General features: G+C 36.6%; 1 protein-coding gene across 2 annotated transcripts in view; it reads right to left on the bottom strand.

Moving 5' to 3' along the window:
• Nucleotides 1-21,881, bottom strand: part of LOC124635509 — a 162,122-nt gene that overhangs the window by 48,876 nt on the left and 91,365 nt on the right. Inside the window, exons 2-4 of one of the 2 annotated variants that reach the window (XM_047171372.1) lie at nucleotides 21,578-21,640; nucleotides 3,553-3,661; nucleotides 1,129-1,273 (exon numbers count right to left, since the gene is read on the bottom strand). In XM_047171372.1, the coding sequence (XP_047027328.1) occupies nucleotides 1,129-1,273; nucleotides 3,553-3,649 (242 nt within the window). In that variant the 5' untranslated portion in view covers nucleotides 3,650-3,661; nucleotides 21,578-21,640. Of the gene's footprint in view, nucleotides 1-1,128; nucleotides 1,274-2,621; nucleotides 2,689-3,552; nucleotides 3,662-21,577; nucleotides 21,641-21,881 lie in introns of those variants that run through there. The other variant, XM_047171373.1, reaches the window with a different exon arrangement.

Raw genomic sequence — 21,881 nt, 5'->3', positions numbered from 1 at the left:
TTGCGAACAGTAATGGAGATAAAACGCCACCCTGCGGCACACCAGCTGTTGTTTCACACCACGAAGAGTATTTATCTTCAATGCGAATACGTTGCCGGCGCCCGTACCGGTAACTATGAAACCAATCAATGGCCGTTGGAGATATGTTAAGAGAGCGAAGAATACCAAGCAAAATGTCAAAATCAACGGTATTAAAGGCATTGCTGAAGTCCAGCAGCGCCAGTACCCCATCAGTTTTCCTAAAACCACTATTTACTATGAATACTTGTTGTGAATTAAATTGTAGCTTTAAAAAAGGACTTGAGTCTTAATCATTAATGCAATAAATATCTCTTCAATTTAGGATCGAAATTGAAAGAAAGAAATAAAATAGATCCAAGCCGTAGATCGTAAGCAACTTAGTAATATGCACACAGAAGGATAGATGGCGCTAGTTGTTCTGAAACTACATCTAAGTTACGTTGACCTTTCGATAATATGTAGTGATAACATAATTGTTTATTGAAATTATAATTAATTTAAAGTACTACGTGACCAGTTAACTAGGTTTACTTGATAATAAAGATTGTTTAAAAATACTTTTTATCTACCGTAACTGTTTAATTTTACATTAGGTACTTTAAGTAAAGTTATAAAAACATGAACCTATAATTTAAAACCACATTATGCTCACGAGCTTGTCTAGCCTGTGTATTAGCCTGTGGCAATTCTCAAACTCAAAATTTGCCCTGATTGGTTTATTAATATGTATGTTCGGTTCTTCGTTACTAAGTAAAACTGAACCATTTATTTACTCGCTTACATTCCCAATTTGAGGCCCTTTGCGGAAATATTTTATCGTTCCATTGCTGGGCACAAGCCTCCTCTCACACAGAGAGGGATTGAGCGTTAATGACCACGCTTGCTCAATTGGGTTGATGATTTCAGGCTCTATAGATCAGGTTTCCTCGAAATGTCTTCCTTCATCTTTAATCAGTCATTGGTGTCCCAAGATATACGTACTTAGAAAGTACACACATAGAATTTAAGCCACACATTCATACTTGAGAGGTTGTTCTTTACCTACTATGTCACCACGACTTCTACCTAGGTTTCGCAGTAATTCTACCAGTTTACTAGTCGTCTTACTTTCGTCTAGCATGTCGGTCAGCGTCCAGCAGTTCAGAAGTGGAACTACTCTTGGGGTCGGGCGAGGCGTCTGCGCGGGCGCCACTGCCGCGCCGCTTGAACATGCGTCGGAGGCCCCGGAGAAAACGCCCCGTTCGACCTTCGCCTGGAATACAAGAAAATGGGGTAAGAAAAAAAATACAGAAAATGGTTGTTAGGTCTTTTTTCATTACGGTGGCAAGCGAAAGTGAATCCTGGATCCTCTGAGTTATGGCAAAATAAAAGTTCGGGAGGAGACTTGAACTTAAACAGTCAGAAATCGTGACGTCACAAAATAGAATAGGAGACTAGCTGTGATTAGTAGTTACGCTCAAGTTACGGGAACCACTTTTCAAAATCGGGTAAAAAGCAGTAACAGTCAAATCTGTCCTGTAGCTTTAGTGTAAAACCTCGACAGATAAAGACTTTTGCATCCACAATATTAATCAGGATTATGATATTTACTTGTAGATTTAATAATGATTGATCAAGACTATGTTGACAGCAAGGGGCTGACTTTGGGGTAGGCTGACCAATAACATTATAAACACACGTTTTATTACCACTAACTTTAAAGGCGATTTCCATCTACCTCCCTATCTAATAATTTCCTTACTTTTTATGATGCCAACAAAAACCTATGGGGTTGTCTACCTACCCCATGGATTATACGATAGATTTACGATTATAGATCGTTCATTAAATCTGGGGTCAGCAAGGAGAATTCTATTGTGCCTAATTTTGGGGGAAGCCACCCTTCGAAAACTGTTGGGGATTTGTCAGTTTCGAAATTGATTGGATACATCACGTCAAAGATATCTCAATTGTATGTATTAAACAAGGGTCCTTCTAGTAGCCACACATACAATTTTCTGTTTATTTTATTATGGACTCAATTTGATGGCCATGAAACGGCCTCACCTTGAGTAATAATTTTTCCAATGCTTCCCAAGGTGCCCGTTTTTATTAATAGGTTAAGACCCTTTAGTGACGTGACGATAGGTATATTTTATTAATCGTACAGTATTCTTCCAAAGGTATGATTGCTATGACTATGAAGCTATCATTTTGATTGCCACGGCACGGCACGAGCCTCGTCTCATGCAAAAGGAATGAGCATTATTCAGCACATTTTTTAAAGGCGCGATTGGCGATTTAAAGACCAAGTTATCTGAAAGTTTTCCTTCTCCTTTACTTAGTCATTGGTTTCCTTGATACACTAAGAAAAGTTACATTAGTAAGTACTCCCTAACCTAGGAACCGAACTCGCACACTTGTATTTGAAAAGCTGGAGCTTTGACACTAGGCCAGCATAATAGTCATGCAGGTAAATACTACCAAGACAATCTCATTTAATCGAAATAAACGATTGAATAAATTCTGAATATCAGTTGGCCGCGACTGCTGGACCATGAAGTTTTCCCGGTACCATGGGTGTAAGTTGGTATTTTAGTAGGACCTGTCCTGGTACTCACCATGGTTGTGTGTGTCGGAGATGGGCGGTCGGTAAGGCGGCTCCAGCGAGCCCTCGCGCACACACGACATGAGTATAACGTCACTACGTGACTTGCAGTAACTGCTGAAGTATGATGCTACCCTGGTACTCACCATGGTTGTGTGTGTCGGAGATGGGCGGTCGGTAAGGCGGCTCCAGCGAGCCCTCGCGCACACACGACATGAGTATAACGTCACTACGTGACTTGCAGTAACTGCTGAAGTATGATGCTACCCTGGTACTCACCATGGTTGTGTGTGTCGGAGATGGGCGGTCGGTAAGGCGGCTCCAGCGAGCTCTCGCGCACACACGACATGAGTATAACGTGACTATGTGACTGTAGGTAACTCCTGGAGTATGATGCTGTCCTGGTACTCACCATGGTTGTGTGTGTCGGAGATGGGCGGTCGGTAAGGCGGCTCCAGCGAGCCCTCGCGCACACACGACATGAGTATAACGTGACTATGTGACTGTAGGTAACTCCTGGAGTATGATGCTGTCCTGGTACTCATCATGGTTGTGTGTGTCGGAGATGGGCGGTCGGTAAGGCGGCTCCAGCGAGCCCTCGCGCACACACGACATGAGTATAACGTGACTATGTGACTGTAGGTAACTCCTGGAGTATGATGCTGTCCTGGTACTCACCATGGTTGTGTGTGTCGGAGATGGGCGGTCGGTAAGGCGGCTCCAGCGAGCTCTCGCGCACACACGACATGAGTATAACGTGACTATGTGACTGTAGGTAACTCCTGGAGTATGATGCTGTCCTGGTACTCACCATGGTTGTGTGTGTCGGAGATGGGCGGTCGGTAAGGCGGCTCCAGCGAGCTCTCGCGCACACACGACATGAGTATAACGTGACTATGTGACTGTAGGTAACTCCTGGAGTATGATGCTGTCCTGGTACTCACCATGGTTGTGTGTGTCGGAGATGGGCGGTCGGTAAGGCGGCTCCAGCGAGCCCTCGCGCACACACGACATGAGGCCCCCGCCGCCGCCGCCCGACATTCGAGCCCGCTCCTGTAACATCAAATTATATCGTCAACATATATCCTACAAACTATTGCAGTCAGTATCTTAACATAGACCAGGGAAATGCGCATGAGATTCCCTACTCATCAGACTCAGTCACTCTAAATTCTTCTCTCACTTGATGTGAGCAACTGAAAGATGGAAAGCAGTTACATGTATCGAGCCTGACCTCTAACTATTATTCAACAGTAGACCAGAACGAAATAGTGTCATGACGTGAAGATGCAGCGTATGTAGTAGAAAACAAAATAATTTAGAAATACAAGAAGCTGGATTATGTGCTTATCTTTGAAGATAAAAACGTCCAATTTAGACAAGACACGTGTAAAATGGATTACAATCTTATAAGGGTTGCCAAAAGCTGGTGTTAAAAGCAAAAGATTAAAAATTCTTAGGGATTATAGAGTTTAATACACGTTTTCCTGCGTTAATTAACATGTTAATAAAGGGAGTCCTAATTTGGTTATTTATGATTATTTAATCAACATAGGGAAGTTGTACGTGGGTCTACAACAAATTACCGCGGGCGTTTAATTAAAACCGCTAAAAAGCTTCTCCGGAAATATCTGGACTTATTTTTTTGAATCCGCACGTCACTCCCTTTTTGACAGAGGTTAAGTTAAAAACCGGCCAAGTGCGAGTCGGACTCGCGCACGAAAGGTCGCGTACCATTATTTAAAAACGGACAAAAAAAAACACGTTTATTGTATGGGAGCCCCGAAAATATTTATTTTGTTCTAGTTTTCAGTATTTGTTGTTATAGCGGCAACAAAAAGACACCATCTCTGAAAATTTCAACTCTCTAACTAACACGGTTCATGAGATACAGCCTGGTGACAGACGGACGGACGGACGGACAGAGGAGAGAAAACAATAGGGTCCCGTTTTACCCTTTGGGTACGGAACCCTAAAAACGATGCATGGATCATATAGAGATCAAAATCCCCTACTTGGTCAAGTTATCAGTTTTCTTAGAATACAAAAGGTGAGTGAAGGAAGGTTAAAGCTTAGAAAGATGTTGAAGTAATTGTTACGTCAGTCTTAATTTGAAGAAGATACGGGTTCAACCTTGGAGCTACTTAGGCCCTTTTTACGGAACTGAAAGGGTATCAACGTCAAATCATTTATATCTATCAGACTCTTGTTATTTTGATACCTGGGTTATTTAGTTAGGTTATTTATAGAAGTCAGGTGAACGTGAGAGGAGTACACATGAAGATAACATGCAGATGGGATAAGAGTGCAAGATACCGATGTCTTACTTATGTTCGGGATACCCAGAACGTTAAACCTTTTTTAATGTAAAACACTAAAACCTGTAATGTAGGAACCTCTTTGTGTCTGTATTTTGTTTTATCTTTTTTTAATTTTTCGCTGTCAAAAATAAGTCTTGCGGAATACAACTCTTTATAAATTTTCACGAAGCATTTTTTATTGATTTAATATACAGTCCTATTCATTGGTCCTTCGAGCCGGATAAAATAAGAAGAACTAATTACGGCCTACGTGGAAACCTATATAATTTGGAGGAACTGGACGTGGATATGCATACAGTGGTGTTCATTGATAATCTTATTCATTGTAGGCAAAGGTACCCAGTGCTCTAAATATATAGGTAGGTAAGGTACCTAATAGGTATTTCGGCTAAGTGAAAATTGTTAAGGTTAGTACTACCTATTTATTTATTTAGGCTGTTGTAACCAGATAAATAATTTATCTGCAGTTAACTAGCTTCAGTGCTAAACTAAGCAGAAACTAGGTGTGTTATATACATAGTGATTATTGTAATACATCTTTAAGGGTTATTTTAGGTTTTCTGTTAAGTTTTCACTAATGTAAGTTAGTATCAGGCAGTCTATTAGGTAGGTACTCTTATTTGTATACTTTAACTTGTTGTATTCCCTTATTATTATTTACAAGTTTTATTTTTAAGTTTGTGAGACATTAAGTATTGGTATTAACTTATTTAACATTACAGTGTAATTAATACCGGTCTCCAAAATGACCGACAAGGAGTCAGTCAGAAAACGCGCGAGTTGCAAGGGTCGGTTGACAGCATTTACCAACTATGTCAACGAGTTGGATGAGTCATTGGATGCGTCACAGGTGTGCGAATTGCAACTACGTTTGGGTAAGATGGAAAGTTTATTTTCACAATTTGACGAGGTTCAGTCAAAATTAGAGTGTTTAGCTGATGATGTTAATAGTCAACTACCGGAGCGTAACGAGTTTGAATCTAAGTATTATAAGATCTTTGCAAAGGCTCAAGACTTACTTACACGTAACTTGAAACCAACTAAGAATGAACCTTTGGAAAGTGATTATAGTTCAGCACAAACGCGTAATCGCAGGCTTGTTAAATTACCTACCATACAACTGCCTAAGTTTAGTGGTTCCTATGAGAAATGGTTGGAGTTCCATGACACGTTCTCTAGCTTGATACATTGTAATGATGATATTGATGACGTCAACAAGTTTCATTATCTAAAAGCGTGTCTCGAGGGATCAGCTGCTGTTGTGATCCAATCCATTGAGTTTTCCGCCAACAACTATTCTGTGGCATGGAAGATATTATGCGAACGCTATGACAACAAGCGGGTTCTAATAAACAACCATGTTGCAGCATTATTCAACCTCGAGACTGTTAAAAAAGAATCTTCCGTAGCTTTAAAACGTGTCATTGATTCTGTAAATAAGAATTTGCGTTCACTGGAATCGTTAGGAGAGCCAACAGATCATTGGGACACACTGTTGATTCACATGGTATCAACCAAATTGGATTCTAAAACCTTTCGAGAATGGGAAGAATTTAAAGGTAGGTTTGTTAAGGACAAGTCAGTTACTTTGAACATATTTTTTGACTTCTTGCGAAGCCGTTCAGATTTGTTAGAGACTATTGAAATGTCACAGAGTAGTGCTAATAAGTCATCTCTTACTAACATTAAATATAAAAGCATGGTGTCTGTAACCAGTGCGCCAGATAAGCAGTCTAATTCATTTAAACATTGCCCGAAGTGTAGCGGTGAACATAATCTTAATAACTGTTCACAATTTTTAGATCTTAGTAATGAACAGAGGTTGGAGTTACTACCACAATACAAGATATGTTTTAACTGTTTCCGTTCGGGTCATTATGCAAATCGGTGCAAAGCAAGTGGCTGCAAAGTGTGTAAGCGTAAACACAACACTCTTGTTCACATTACTGATGGTAAAGCTAACTCGTCAATTGAACCATCAACCTCTATCGGTAACGGCAATAACAGCAGTGAAGTTGCGAAGCCATTGCCCAATAACAACGTAACATTGTCGGCACAAGTCACGGCGAATGTGCGAAATAAAGGAGAAGTTCTTTTGGCCACTTCTTTGTTCAAACTTTATGATAGCAGTAACCGCGAACATCTTGGTCGTGCTGTTCTTGACAGTGGTAGTACGTGCTGCCTTATCACAGAGAAATTCTGTAATTCATTAAGTTTGCCGACTATTAATGTTAGCGAGTCATTAATTGGCATAAATAATTCCAACTCATTAATAAGTAAAATGTGTTGCGTTCCGATAAAATCATTGAATGGAAACTTTTCTGTAAATATTAATTGTTACATCTTACCTTCTATCACTGAAGAAGTGCCTTGTCGTCAACTTAATCTTAATGACATAAATATTCCGAGTGATTTATGTCTAGCTGATCCTCATTTCTATGCACCATCCTCCGTGGACTTAATTATAGGTGCAGATGTTTTCTGGGACATCTTGGGTACAGAAAAGATAAACCTCGGTACAGGTAAACCGGTACTATTTGAGACTAGACTAGGTTGGATAGTTTCAGGCCCTATGGTTCATAGTGGTCAAGTGTCGCGTTCACCCTCATTAATTTGTAATTTTACGAATATTCATCATTCTGAAGCTAATGTTTTACATAATGACTCAAGTACCGATGACATCCAAAACCGTTTAATGCGTTTTAGACAGCTTGAGGAAGTTAGCCATCAGTCATCAGTACATTCTCTAGAAGACAAAATGTGTGAAGAACACCTTATTAGAAACACTACGTGTCTGAAAGATGGCCATTTTTGTGTTAGATTAACGGTAAAACAATCACATTATAACTTAGGTCACTCTGAACATAAAGCTAAGCAGTGTTTGCTTTCATTAGAGCGTAGTCAGACATCATTTAGCATTCGTTATTGTGATTTTATAAAAGAGTATTTAGAGTTAAAACATATTTCTTTATGTGCACCTGATCCACAGAAGGTTGCATATTTAATAGCTCATCGTGGCCTTATCTGTGAAAGTACTTTAACTACTGAAGGACCCGTTGAGCTGGCTTCAGCTGGTGTGCCATTACATAAATGGAAATCAAATACTCCTCAAGTATTACCCGATCATATAGGTCATTCTTCATTTAGTTTGAATATTGGTTCAATAGAACCTTGTAAAATGTTAGGTTTGAGCTGGCTTACTGAGACTGACGTCTTAGTATTTTCATTGAATCCCGATATTAATAAAGTCATGACAAAGCGTGGGACATTTTTTACAATTGTTCAAATTTTTGATCCACTGGGTCTATTAGCTCCTTGCATTATTGTCATAAAAACCCTCATGCAAAAGCTTTGGGTATTTAAATTGGGATGGGACGAGGAGCTGCCGTCTGAAATATCCAGAATTTGGTCCAAGATCTTACGCGACTTACCATTATTAAATGCATTGAGAGTTCCACGGATCGTACTATGTGACTTTTGGACTGACTCAACGATTGTTTTAGGTTGGATTAAAATGTTGTCAATAAAGTTACAACCTTTTGTACGTAACCGTGTCGCTGAGATATTGGACAAATCTGCGGTTTGTTCTTGGAGGCATGTTCCCACAGACTTAAATCCAGCTGACCATATTATATCATGTGGAACAGATGTAACTTCTTTGCAATGTTTAGATTGATGGTGGTCAGGCCCTGAATTTTTACGATATGATGTGTCTAAATGGCCTGATGATCCAACAGTTGCAACGAAAAACCTTCCCGAAATTAGGTCCGAAGTTTCTCTACTCGTTGCAAATAAGAATTCTCGACCATGTTTTATAGACTTTGATAGATTTCCAAACTTCACTACCAAACGGTCGGTTGCATACGTATTGAGATTTATAAGTCGTTGTAAAAAAGAGGAGTTATCTAAACATCTATTTCTTACCACTCATGAGTTAAAACAGGCTCTACGTGTTATTATACGAATTTCACAAAAGGAATCATTCCCCGAATACGCACTGTTATTGAATAAAAAGGAACTACCCAAAAAGAGTCCCTTAAATAAGTTTAATGTGTTTATAGACGACCAAAATTTAATTCGTGTTGGAGGTCGTCTTGATAATTCTCACTTTGCTTTCGATAAAAAGCATCCATTATTATTACAGTCCACTCATGTCGTTACACGATTATTATTTGAATTTATGTACAAAAAACTTATGCATGCTGGACCGCAGCTCTTACTTGCGTCCATAAGAGAGAATTTCTGGCCATTTGGTGGTAGACGATTAGCTAAATCAATTTATAAGAAATGTATTGCTTGCTGTCGTACAATGGGACAGGATATTGCTCCTCTGATGGGTAACTTGCCACAAAAGCGTTTGATTCTGGGAGTTTACCCCTTTGAAACAGTAGGCGTAGATTATGCTGGACCTATTATGTCAGCCACTAGGCAGGGACGTGGATGTCGTCTTACGAAAGTGTAGATTGTTCTTTTCGTGTGCTTTACGACTAAGGCTGGACACATAGAGTTGGCAGGTGATTTAACAAGCAGCAATTTTTTATCAGTTTTACGTAGGTTTGTTTCGCGAAGGGAAAAACTTAAACATGTACACTCTGATACTGGGACCTCGTTTTTTGGTGCTTATCACGCACGTGGTAAGTTTTTAAAGGGTAGTTGCGATTCGTTATCCGGTGAGTTATCAAATGAAGACATTAACTTTCATTTTATCCCTCCTTATTCTCCGCACTTTGGAGGTCTTTGGGAGGCCGGTATAAAATCTGTTAGGTATCATTTAAAAAGAGTACTGGGCAATTGTAATCTAGCATATGAAGAGTCGAACACTGTATTAGTCCAGATCGAAGCTATACTAAACTCTCGCCCACTCACACCACTCTTTTCGAACCCTAGCGACTTGTCGCCGCTTACGCCTGGACATTTTTTAATTGGACGACCGCTGACATCACTTCCATCTTCAAACCTCGAGGACCGATCGTTGACTCAGTTAACCCGATATCAGCGTATAGAGCAACTTCGTCAGCACTTCTGGTCACGATGGTGTAAGGAATATGTGTCGGAGCTCCAGCAACGAACGAAATGGCGATCCTGCACAAAGCCATTAGATAAAGGCACTCTTGTGCTCATTAAGGAGGACAGGGTACCTCCTTTAAAATGGCGCCTGGGCCGAGTCACAGAGGTGTTCCCTGGACATGATGGCATCAGTCGTGTCGCGGACATCATGATTCAAGTGGTGATGTGGTTCGTCGGGCTTTCAGCAAGATATGCCCCTTACCTATAGCTCACTCGGAAGATTCTGGTTGAGAGTCGAGCTCTCAACGCCCGGGGGGATGTTCGGGATACCCAGAACGTTAAACCTTTTTTAATGTAAAACACTAAAACCTGTAATGTAGGAACCTCTTTGTGTCTGTATTTTGTTTTATCTTTTTTTAATTTTTCGCTGTCAAAAATAAGTCTTGCGGAATACAACTCTTTATAAATTTTCACGAAGCATTTTTTATTGATTTAATATACAGTCCTATTCAACTTAAGTAAATTTGTTATGTGCAAGTTTAACCTATCGATCGTTCAAAAATCATCGGGCTAAATCAAAAAGTACCTAACTGAAGCTCCATGCACTTATAAAAATTGGGAGTTCTAGAAAGTAACACCACTCTGATTTCTAATCCGCACATGTCTCTAATTTATTGTCCTTCAACTTGCGAAACCTTTGAAGCATGATACCTATGGATCCATAATGGATTAACCTTCATCCATTTCCTATGTAAAGATATACGCCATCCCAAAAAAAAATCATTACAAAGAAAAAACCCAACAATAGCCTCGAAGATCCCTCATCCTACGCAGATCAATAAACACTATTGCGAATTAAATATACGTAAATAGAATGTTCGTCCGTCCGTCTCGAGGAAACGGCATATAAACCTTCATTATGTTTGTAATAAATCGAGGGAGAAGTATTACTGGGGGTAGGCTAACACTCCCTGAAGTCAGGTTACTTACAACTTAATATGTTATGTTATCACATGTTATTATGTGCAAAGATTGAAGAAGAATTGAAGAAGAAATCTATACTAATATTATAAAGCTGAAGAGTTTGTTTGTTTGTATGTTTGTTTGTTTGAACGCGCTAATCTCAGGAACTACTGGACCGATTTGAAAAATTATTTCAGTGTTAGATAGCCCATTTATCGAGGAAGGCTATAGGCTACTTTTTATCCGGGTTCGTGCAGAGGTTTCCACGGGATGCGGGTGAAACCGCTGGCAGAAGCTAGTACATGATAGAAATATAAGCAGAAATCAAGTTATTATTGGTCTATCTCATCATCTGCCTATCTGACCTCCTCAACCCAGTAACCCAGACAACGCAATAACCCTAGGTGAGACTGGTTGTCAGACTACCAACTACTTGTAATGTTGTTCTATACATTGACATGACAAAGACCACTATTGCCTGAAACACAAATAAGGGATTTAAAAGCTTCTCTTTCTAAAAGTCGGTTGTCTTTAAAACCCACGGCCAGGGCTCGGCTTTTTGTGTCTATTTTTATCTTTCCTCTTTAATTTTCTAGTGGTCGTCACTGTTGATCCTGACTTTTAGGAGTTGCGATATGAAGAGTTATTTGGGAGATATAAAAACCTCAGCTAAAAGATTATCTCCCCATTCCTGAATTCAAATGTAACCGTCACGTTTTGCTAAACATTGTGACAATCTGTTGAATAACAAATGCCATGTGTTGTGTGGTTTGTGGTAGTAAAATCTATAAATAGGCGTAATAATAATCATGGTTATTACTTAAGAAACAGTCTTGACTAAGCACTCGCGTTTCTCGACATGTGGTATGGAGAATCCCGGCAAAAAATAATCTATTGTATTTTTTAGTTTTGGTATTTTGTTCGGCTGTTTTCATCGATTTTTGGCCTTCGTTTACAGCACATCAATTAAAAAGTCCCAAGAAATATGGTATTGGTCTTTTAAAAGCAGTTCCTTCATATAAAACACTGGACATTATTTAATTTCATGGTCTAATCTATCTATCTGATCTACAAGTTATGTTTTATACCTCAGCAATGGCAATTTAGTTAAACATTATTCTTAACTTATCCCAAATCAGTGAACTATCCATCTATTCAAATTGTTCAACTGAATTCACCACTATACAACATCATTGAAATCTGTACAAACACCATTTAATTTATTAACTGAGTTCGAAACTTGGATTAAGGGACGAGTAGCTTCGGGTTCTGAAGTTTCTAAACCTTAGAACTTAATATAATTATTATATGTCTCATAACTACTTACCTAGTTATAAGACATATATATAAACTCTTTGCTTACAAACTTCATGTTTATTGGAAAAGGGATTTCTTTATAAATATGAATACAATCTTTGCTATTTTGTACTCTTACTAATCCGCCCTTAGCCCTTATTTTTGTTTGAATCCTACACATACTTTAGTATTTATATAAGAGTTCTATAATTCCGTATTTATGTCTTTGATCAATCTGTAGATTATTTCACATAGCTACTGAAAACAGTTACAGTCAAATACAGTTAACTTCTTAATTTAATAAACTAGAGCGTAAAAACACAGCTGTTTATTAAAACAAAAAGTAATTAAATGAACGCAGCATTCAACGCGGGTAATTAAGTAAAACTATGATTAATTAGCGGATTAATTAATAGGCTTCTGGTGTAATCAATTATGCATGACAATACTGTTATGTCCCAGAGGCTCTAATTTCGCATACAGACCAAACTAGCTATGTATGTCTCGCGTTTTTACTTTTATCCTAAAGACACTATGGATTTACTTATGACGTTTGTGTCGTATTTGAGATCTCAATCAATCTTTTCCAAACAGAATTTCATCTCTATCCTTCATAATTTTCCCATAAAAGAGACATAGACCCTTTAAACAACCCCTAGCTATTTATTTTTTTCTACTTTTACAGGCACCTTAACCTCAAGGAACATTACAAAATCTACCATTCTCAAATGCAAGAATAACAATTACAAAATAACAATCGGTAAGAAAAAACATTCAGAATGTAAAGTACATACGTAAGCAATACCATTACAATAATCACCGGTCCATCACGAGCATACTAAGACAACTTCGCTCGTACCATTTTCCCCCATCTCACAGTACAAGGTCGGGAGCACGGGGCACTGTGTCCCCCTCTAAGGTCAAGGGTAAAACCACGATCGATACGGATGCTGGGAACGAACGAGATGGAGATATGGAGCAAGTGTAAGTGCGAGAGGAAGGGAATATTGGAGTAAGTGATACGGTATAAGTGCTTTCCTATTACGACACAGTGCATGGATGTCCTTGTATGGGATGTTTTAATTAGTTCAAGGTTTGATTGATGGGGTTTTTGACAATGGGAGATTTCACCGACAGTGTGACGATTTGGAGAATAAAATAGGACAATAGATAAGTATTGAAATGGAGAAAACAGTGAAAGTGATGGCCAATACTCAATTGGTACTCACTGTATAGCTTTATTGATTTTCTCGTGGAATCGATGAGAAAAATATTTGTCGTAATGATGTATGTTTTTAGATGACAAGATTTTCAAATTAAGATTGTACAGAAAAATAAATTTAGGATCAATTTTTCAATGAACATCTTAGAAATTTTCGCAACTTTGTCATAATTTGTGATGGCTTAACAGAAAAGGACCCGATAGAGGATGATTAAATACATCAACTTTGGGTAAAACTGCATAGATACTATCCTGCTTAACCCATTCCAGAAAACTGGCGTGATATTATTTTATTAAGTTGTTATGTATTCCAGGGGAGTACCCAAGAACTTTGCTCAAAGCGTAAGAATTATTACTTCGGCCTTCAGTCACGAGGAGAAATGTTTTTTTCTTCGTATTATTAAGCTCTTGAGGCTCTGTTAATGTTTTATTTTCTTTCGTTGTTTACTTTAAAGACCTTGGGCAGTTAACTGGTGAAACTTTTCCAATAGCTTTCGAGAGAGGATCTAATTAATCGAATGCTAGTATTGAGTACGGTTGAACGTTTGTATTCAATCCATCAGTCCGTTTCTAGGGTTTTGTATGTTTCTTCACTCAAAGAAACTCAATCAAAGGGACCTATTGCTGTAGTTGTAAAGGCCTTTCGTATTATTTTGTTACAATGACCAAGCACTTTGCTCACTGGGATTGGAATTCTAGACGGGTCTTTAGGCATATAACTATCATTGGGTTTAGACTTGATTAAATTTGAGTACCTACTTGTACCTAGTAGGTAGTCTTATTTTGGTTCCATTATTTAGTCCTTACCATACTGCAATCTACTTTTATATTAAGCTTTTATCTAAATATCAAACAATAATTAAGGTCTAAAGTCAAAACCTTTTTATCCAGGTTACAAAAACATGAACCTTTTTTCATCAAAAACACAGTGACCTTCCTAAATTTTCCTACACGTGTTTACTTCAAAATCCTTCATTGAACCTCGTGGACAGACACTGTGTTTCTCCGTGTTTTAGTTCAAACACCCTGTGTGACACGGTGTCTCGTACCAACACCCTGGGTACGCCTCGGTCATTTATTAGGGTAGGCTTAACCATATGATGTGGTAGAAAAAACGAGTGATTGATTACACTGATATGCGGCTGTGGAGTTTTTGTAAGGGATGTTAGTATTTGGAAACCTATGGATGTTCAGGATAGGCCTTTGATTAGAGATTTACACGGGGGTTGTTTTCGATGGTGTAAAGGAAACTTAACTATTCGTGAATCGATTCAAGACAAAAACATCAATATGAGGCAATTATCTCTTGATTGAAATAATACATGCTGCAGATTTTTTTAAAGGTGAGAAGTCATTCTCATCTTCGTCAGTCTTATCGTTATGCTATGAAATGCAGGTTACAGATAGAAATTAATCAATTGCGGCAGACGATACCGTTTTAGAGGACCTCGCTTTAAGCCACAACACAGCCAAAAGAAAGACCAAACAACCCATTATGATGCAACGCACAACATTATTATGAAGCTTTCTAACTCCCCCACAAATCTTTTATCACAACCCACCATACACTATATATAACCACTCAAGTACCAGCCACATTAAATCCTATACAATATGTCCAAGCGGAGTTTTGCGGTTCGACAATTATAACATTGGCCCATAGCCTGGGAACTGGGTTGGAGACCATAGTTACCACATCATTGTTGCGGTCATACCGTATTATGTTTTACTGGTTATTTTCAACTGAAATTGGTTGGCGAAAGGGAAATTTTTGAAGTGCTCTTTTGTTAGGGTCTTGTAATTTTTGTGATGAGAAATTGTGTTATGTAATTTTTTCGTCTTTTTTGCTGCTTCGATAAATAATTAAAAGTGGCACGTGATTGATCAATAAAATATGCTGTTGTCATCATAAGCTAGGTACTAGGTATACATGTACTCTTCTATGTATAAACAACTATGTGGAAGTCTATAAAAAAATTACATTCCTTCCCACCTCGTGTTTTCCACTTTAGCTATGATAAAACGAAAGGCACGGCGATATATGCGATTGAAATGACTGATTTCGGTATTGCAAAAAATCTTCCAAATTTTTTTTACGATAAATATTCAAACGGCGTCCCAAGAAAACTTCTAACTAATGGCTTACCAAATTAATATCAGTAACTTTTACTGAATAGCCCTTCAAAAATAACCAGGCTTTTACTTAATAACTTTGTTCAAGACTCAGGTGGCCCAAAGTCTATTTTACTTGAAAGTCAAATAATTTATGTTTCTTTACTGGGACCTATTAAATACCGAATAAGTTTCAAGAAAATTATTTCTGCTTAAACTTCTAGTCATTGTTCGCCTAATATTTTACAAGAATTTTAAATTAAATTTTCTTTATAGGCATCTAATACTTCTTCTTCTCTTTCATTTCTGCACTTGGAACTTCGCGGCGTTGCTAATCTAATTTTATTTTTAACGACTAATCTATGCGAACAGGGGTTTTCGCATGGACGTATGGAAGATATCCATCTTACTTGTCCAACAGAAAAAAAAATATGTTTGGGCTACATTTTACGTAATTTTGGCTTTGAATCTTAAAAAATAATTAAAATTTCACGCTCGCTTCGCTCGCGTATTCAAAAACTGTATGCCTTTATTTTTGCATTTGTCAACAAACAAAAAGTTAAGTACGTTTGGGCCACATTTTACGTAATGTTTGGTTTGAATCCGAAAAAAATTTCGCGCTCGCTTCGCTCGCGTATTTGGAAACTAAGTATATACATATGTATGACAGTAGGTACTTGCGTTTTGTAAACGCAATGTTTAGTTTGTAAATGAAAGATTTAGTTAAAGCTATAAATACGTACGTGGGTTTTCGACGCTTCTGATTGTTAAAAACAAGCATAGAAATCTGTTGGATGCCACTGCCGACATGCGTTTTGAGTAGTATTGAACCAAGAGTACTGAATAGAAATGAGTGCTTATTATAAAGTGTACTTGTATTCTTTATCAAAGAACCCTCAATTTAGGTAAACCATTGGGGTGGTCCCCGGCAAGACAAACTTTTGGTAAAGTGGTCCCTCATGCCAAAAAGGTTAAGAACCACTGAGTTAGAGTGAATGTGTAGCAAAATTTGTTAATTGTGGTTACTGCAATTCTTCAAATAATAGTCATATGTCTTTTTTTGTACACGACTTTCAAAAATGGTGACTATGTACCCTTTAAGCTTATGTCTTATGCTCCGTTATGTTGTTGTTAAAAATACAACGAAAAATGTCCTATATATAAAAATGCTATATATAGGACATTTCTTTATGATTCCAAATGCATATGTAAAACTCGATTTCGTGAAAACTGTTTATTTAATTAAAAAGGGCTTTCAATTAACACGCTAGAATAGATCTCAGTTGATTACTATAGCTAACTAGCTCTACTATAGCTAGCTAGAAGAACTCTTCTAGCTGAAAATTTCTATTAGTCTGAATCCCACATTCCTAGAATTATTTTCATTTAGATATTTCTTAAATGGTTTTTGAAATTGCTTATTTGTTTAAGTTTAAAAGCTTGTAATTTGATGTTTCAGTGTAAATAATTGAGTGTCGTTACTATAGTGATTATTATATAACGACCAATTAGTGGTAGAATGAAGTGGAATCTACGATTTTAATGGTTACTTGAAAATGTATTGTGATTCGGTTTCCAGATATGTATTTGAAAAGCTGTTATATTGTGCTTGTTAAAATTATGAAGACATGAAGTATATTCTGACGTAGTTATTAAAATTATGACTGCAAAATATTCACATGAAACCAACACGTCGACATGTGACTTTTACTAAAATATTTTTATCTCATCTTGATAATTATTTTGTGGCTAAAAGTTTCTTAGAATAATACAATTTTATACATACAGAATATCTGCATCACTGCGTTTAAGAATTAAAATAGATAATGCCTTTATTTTTGCACCGTTTATAGGAACTGAAGTAGATATCACGCGTAATTTGCTCTCAAGACCGCAATGAATACTTGTAGGAGATGACATAATATTCAAAATTGAAAATAACCATAATAAAACCCCTATTTAAAAAGGATGACAGAGAAAACATGACTTGCTATAGACCTATAGCTTTAGTACCGATTTTCTCTAAGATATTTGAGAAAGCAATTAACAACCAACTCACTGCATACTTCGAGAACAATAATTTATTTGTTGATAACCAGAAAGGCTTTAGAAAAAACAAGTCAATTGACATGGCCATTTATGATTTCCTGCATACAGTTAGCAGTAGAGTAGATAAGAGATTACCTGCTATTGCACTATACATGGACATGTCAAAGGCTTTTGACCGCGTCGATCACAAAATACTTATAAACAAACTAAATTCTTACGGAATAAGAGGAAATGTATTGAACTTAATTGCATCCTACCTTCGTAACAGACAACAAATAACATTTATTAGTAGAATTTGTAAAAATAACGAAATTACGTATAAGTCTAACCAGAGAACGGTAACTTACGGAGTACCGCAGGGAAGTGTGCTTGGCCCGACTTTGTTTATTATTTACATTAATGATTTCCCAATGTCATCAAAATACCCCATGACAATGTTTGCAGATGACAGTACCCTACTTTTTAATAGTGACGACTTACATTCACTGGAGGCAGATATTAACTCTAATATTGATTCGGTTGTTAATTGGCTAATAAATAATAATCTAGTTATAAATTTAGAAAAAACAGTATTAATGAAATTTCAACAACGACTAAATAATAAATTAAATTTAAATATTAAATACAATGACAAAATTATTAATGAGACTAATGTTACTAAGTTTTTAGGACTAAATATAGAAAATACGCTAAAATGGAATATACATATAGACAAAGTATGCAATAAACTAAACCAATACTCTTATGCTCTGCATATGTTAAATAAAACGGCAAACCGAAAAACAGTATTAATGGCGTATCACGGTTTAGTAGCGTCGACGTTGAGGTACGGAATTATGTTTTGGGGAAACGCAACGGGTAAAGAAATGGTGTTCAAGTGTCAAAAAAGGTGCATTAGAGCTATCTGCAATCTAAAATCTACCGACAGTTGCTACATGCATTTTAAGAATTTAAAAATATTAACAATGCCCTCACTATACATTTACGAAACAAGCATGTTTGTAAAAAATAATTTAAATAAATTCGACCAAGTAACCAGTCAACGTCGTTGTGATCAGTTACATGTAATAAGGTCTAAGACTACATTTTATAAAAACAGTATTTTTGCAATGGCTCCAAAAATTTATAACAAACTTCCAAAAAGTATAAGAACTGAACAGAATATTAGTATTTTTAAACGTAGATTAAGTACATTTCTAATAGATAAGGCATATTACTCAGTTGAAATATTTCTAAATGATAAAATAGAAACACTATGATTTTATATAAACTCAATAGGATTAAAATTATTTGTACACCAATTCCATTTGGTAGAACATAGAGCTCTAACATGTTTAATTTTAAGACCTATCTGTATACCTATGCTCACAAATAAATACATTGAATTGAATTGAATTGAAAAATAATACAGAATTTCATACTACTAAAAATATTTCTCAATAACTTCCAGATAATTGAGAAGCAACGGTTCTAAACTATTATTTATTCAGTTGTACGGACGGCATTGCTAGGACGCGGCCCCATTTCGGTTCTTTGCAAGTGTATGTGTGTGTGTATGTAAATATTATTTTGTAGTCCGTATACACAAGTGCTGGGAGTTGGTCAATCATATGTATTTGGAATGTGGAGTAAAAACCAGGAGGTGTGCAACGTGTACCTACACGATTTAACACTATTTATTGGTAAATAAGGCCTCAGGTTCGGCTGTTCGCGATAAACTCAAAGACAATTGAACTGGTTGTCGTGCGATTTTCACCAATAGACAGAATGTTTCAATCCCTACTAATATTATAAATGCGATAGTAACTCTGTCTGTCTGTTACGCTTTCATGTCTAAACCACTGAACTGATTTTAATAAAATTTGGTACAGAGATAGAGTTGACCTTGAGAAAGAACATATCATAGTTTTAATCCCGGACTTTTGATGAATTCTTGTGGATACGCGATATAACCGAAAATATACGCGGGCGAAGCCGCGGGCGGAAGCTAGTTCTTAATATATGTAAGATCACTGAAAGACAAGACAAGCAGAAATAGGGAAGAAAACATATTTGTAAGTATACTTATGTATTTGCTTTTCCAATGGCCTAATGAAAGGTACCTAGTGTTATATGTTGTATTGTGTTGATTTTCTTTAAGGAACATGTTTTTTGCCATGTTAGTGATGACGGCTATAGTAAGGGTTTACCCGACTGTACTTGAACGGAGAATTAAGTTTTATATTATGGTAATTTTTGTTTAGAATTGGTACTTTGTTCCTGGTTAGAGAGGGTTTTGTCATAAAGCGATTAGGGCCTTGTTTGATGGGAATTATGATTTTCGTAGGGAATAGACGTTTACAGAAGCTGTTAGTTAAATACTCCTTCTGGTTTAGCCAACAACAGTAGGTTTTATGACCTATCTTGCAGAATAAAATGCAAACATTCGAATTGATAACCTTCTCCTTTCAAACTATAAAATAAAATGATCTTTTTAATGTCAATAATATTCTTATTTTTGTAATCCTGATCTAAATTTGACTTTTCCCCGTAGTTTACCAAATACTTTTTTTAATACTTACACGTGTATCATAGAATTACCCCTGTTCTTAATACTTACTAATAATGACATAGCGATCACATTAATTACTACAATCAGGTTTCATCTTATAAATCTTTATATCAATATCAATCTCAACAGTTTTTATTCCATAGCAACAATAACAAAAAACCATTGCACGTGTAACTGAATCACTTTGCCTAATCTATTACTATTGGCCGTCGCCATTTTGAATTTTAAATTGACTGAAATACTCGATCTCTCGGAGCTAGGAATCTCTTGAATTAATGATCTTCGAATAAAAATGCTAAAGAATACATTAAGAAAGAATCTTTAACATGATAATGCGGAAAAGTTGAATGGAATATAATTGGAACCAATTATGAATCATTTTTGTAAGTGGAACTTTAGTATGAAGCCAATGCAATGTGACAACCAATCTAAAAAATTAAATTAAATTAAATCAGGAATCGACATAAAAAAACAGAATTGCAATTACTTTGCTTTAAGCTACCAGTTTTAAGTCAACGTCATGATTGTGACTTGAAGCTGACGCCAGAACACTTTACAAATATGTTATTATCTAGTTTATATAAATCGGCCTGGTTTGGACCCGAGTAAAGTTAATGATAAAAACAGTACAAAACCGTATTTGGCTGAAACTAAAGGAATACCGAAAGAAACTGAAAATTACTATGTAAAACATGCTGCATCAACCACCAACAGTTTGGTATAAGATGAAGAAGATTTTATTAGATTCTTATAACTATGGCTTGCTACGTTATTAAACGTGTAGCTCACGAAGATAAGCACGTCAAAATATAATAAGTACTATCCTTCATCCTTGAATCTATTAGAGAAAATACAAAATGCATTGAGCAATTTTGCAATTCTATTGACGAACGTGGGTGAAGATAAGGTGTGTAGATTGTATTAAGATTTCATTAGATAATAATTAACATCCCACACGTCTTACGCTTCCACTAAGATGTAATTTAGTTTCGCAAGTTATAAGTTATTAATCATTATTTAAGTGTAGTTAACGTGCAAAATACATGCGTTTTAGTGCAGCTGAAGCCTGCCTAAATGCAGATTTTGTAACTGTTGATTTACTTACTCAAGTAAGTATATCAACGGATAGGTTATTGAAATCCAACTTAAGTCTAGCTTTACCATTATATTAAAACTGACTATGGTAAACAAATTGTTTACTTATTAAACTGTTTACAATTTAACGTATTGTTATCTGTTAGGTTTCTCGCAGATAGTTTGTAATCTAAGTATTTAGGTACCTACAATCCTACGCTGACACATACATTGACTTCAATATCCTACCTACTAAATTACTAACATCGAACATAAAAACTTTTGTTTTCCAATTTTCAACCCTTCAATACTACTTCCGTATAGTTTAACCTTCACCTGTTCCTATATGTATATGTAGGTTAAATAAAACTTACCCGTTGGTTTCAGGGGTTTGTTTCAGTGACCGTTGCCATGGTAACCGATCGCCCCGACAAGACCTGGAAAGAAGGAAGGCAATTCGTTTTATTTGTTGTTTTGTGTTTCTGGGAAATGCTACATGTGTTTTTCGGTTAAAATGGTTTAATAATGATGTTTTTGATGGTTCAAGATATTTTAGTTTTATTTATATGTTATCAAATAAAATAAAGAATAGGTATAGTAACTTTAGCATAAAAAATAAATACGATGGGAGACGTTAGATACAATTTGAATCGTCATTTTGGCAGTAGAATAAAAAAC

This window comes from Helicoverpa zea, chromosome 13, assembly GCF_022581195.2.
Source record: "Helicoverpa zea isolate HzStark_Cry1AcR chromosome 13, ilHelZeax1.1, whole genome shotgun sequence".
NCBI lineage: Eukaryota > Metazoa > Arthropoda > Insecta > Lepidoptera > Noctuidae > Helicoverpa > Helicoverpa zea.
This window is presented reverse-complemented; position numbering and strand designations above follow the sequence as displayed.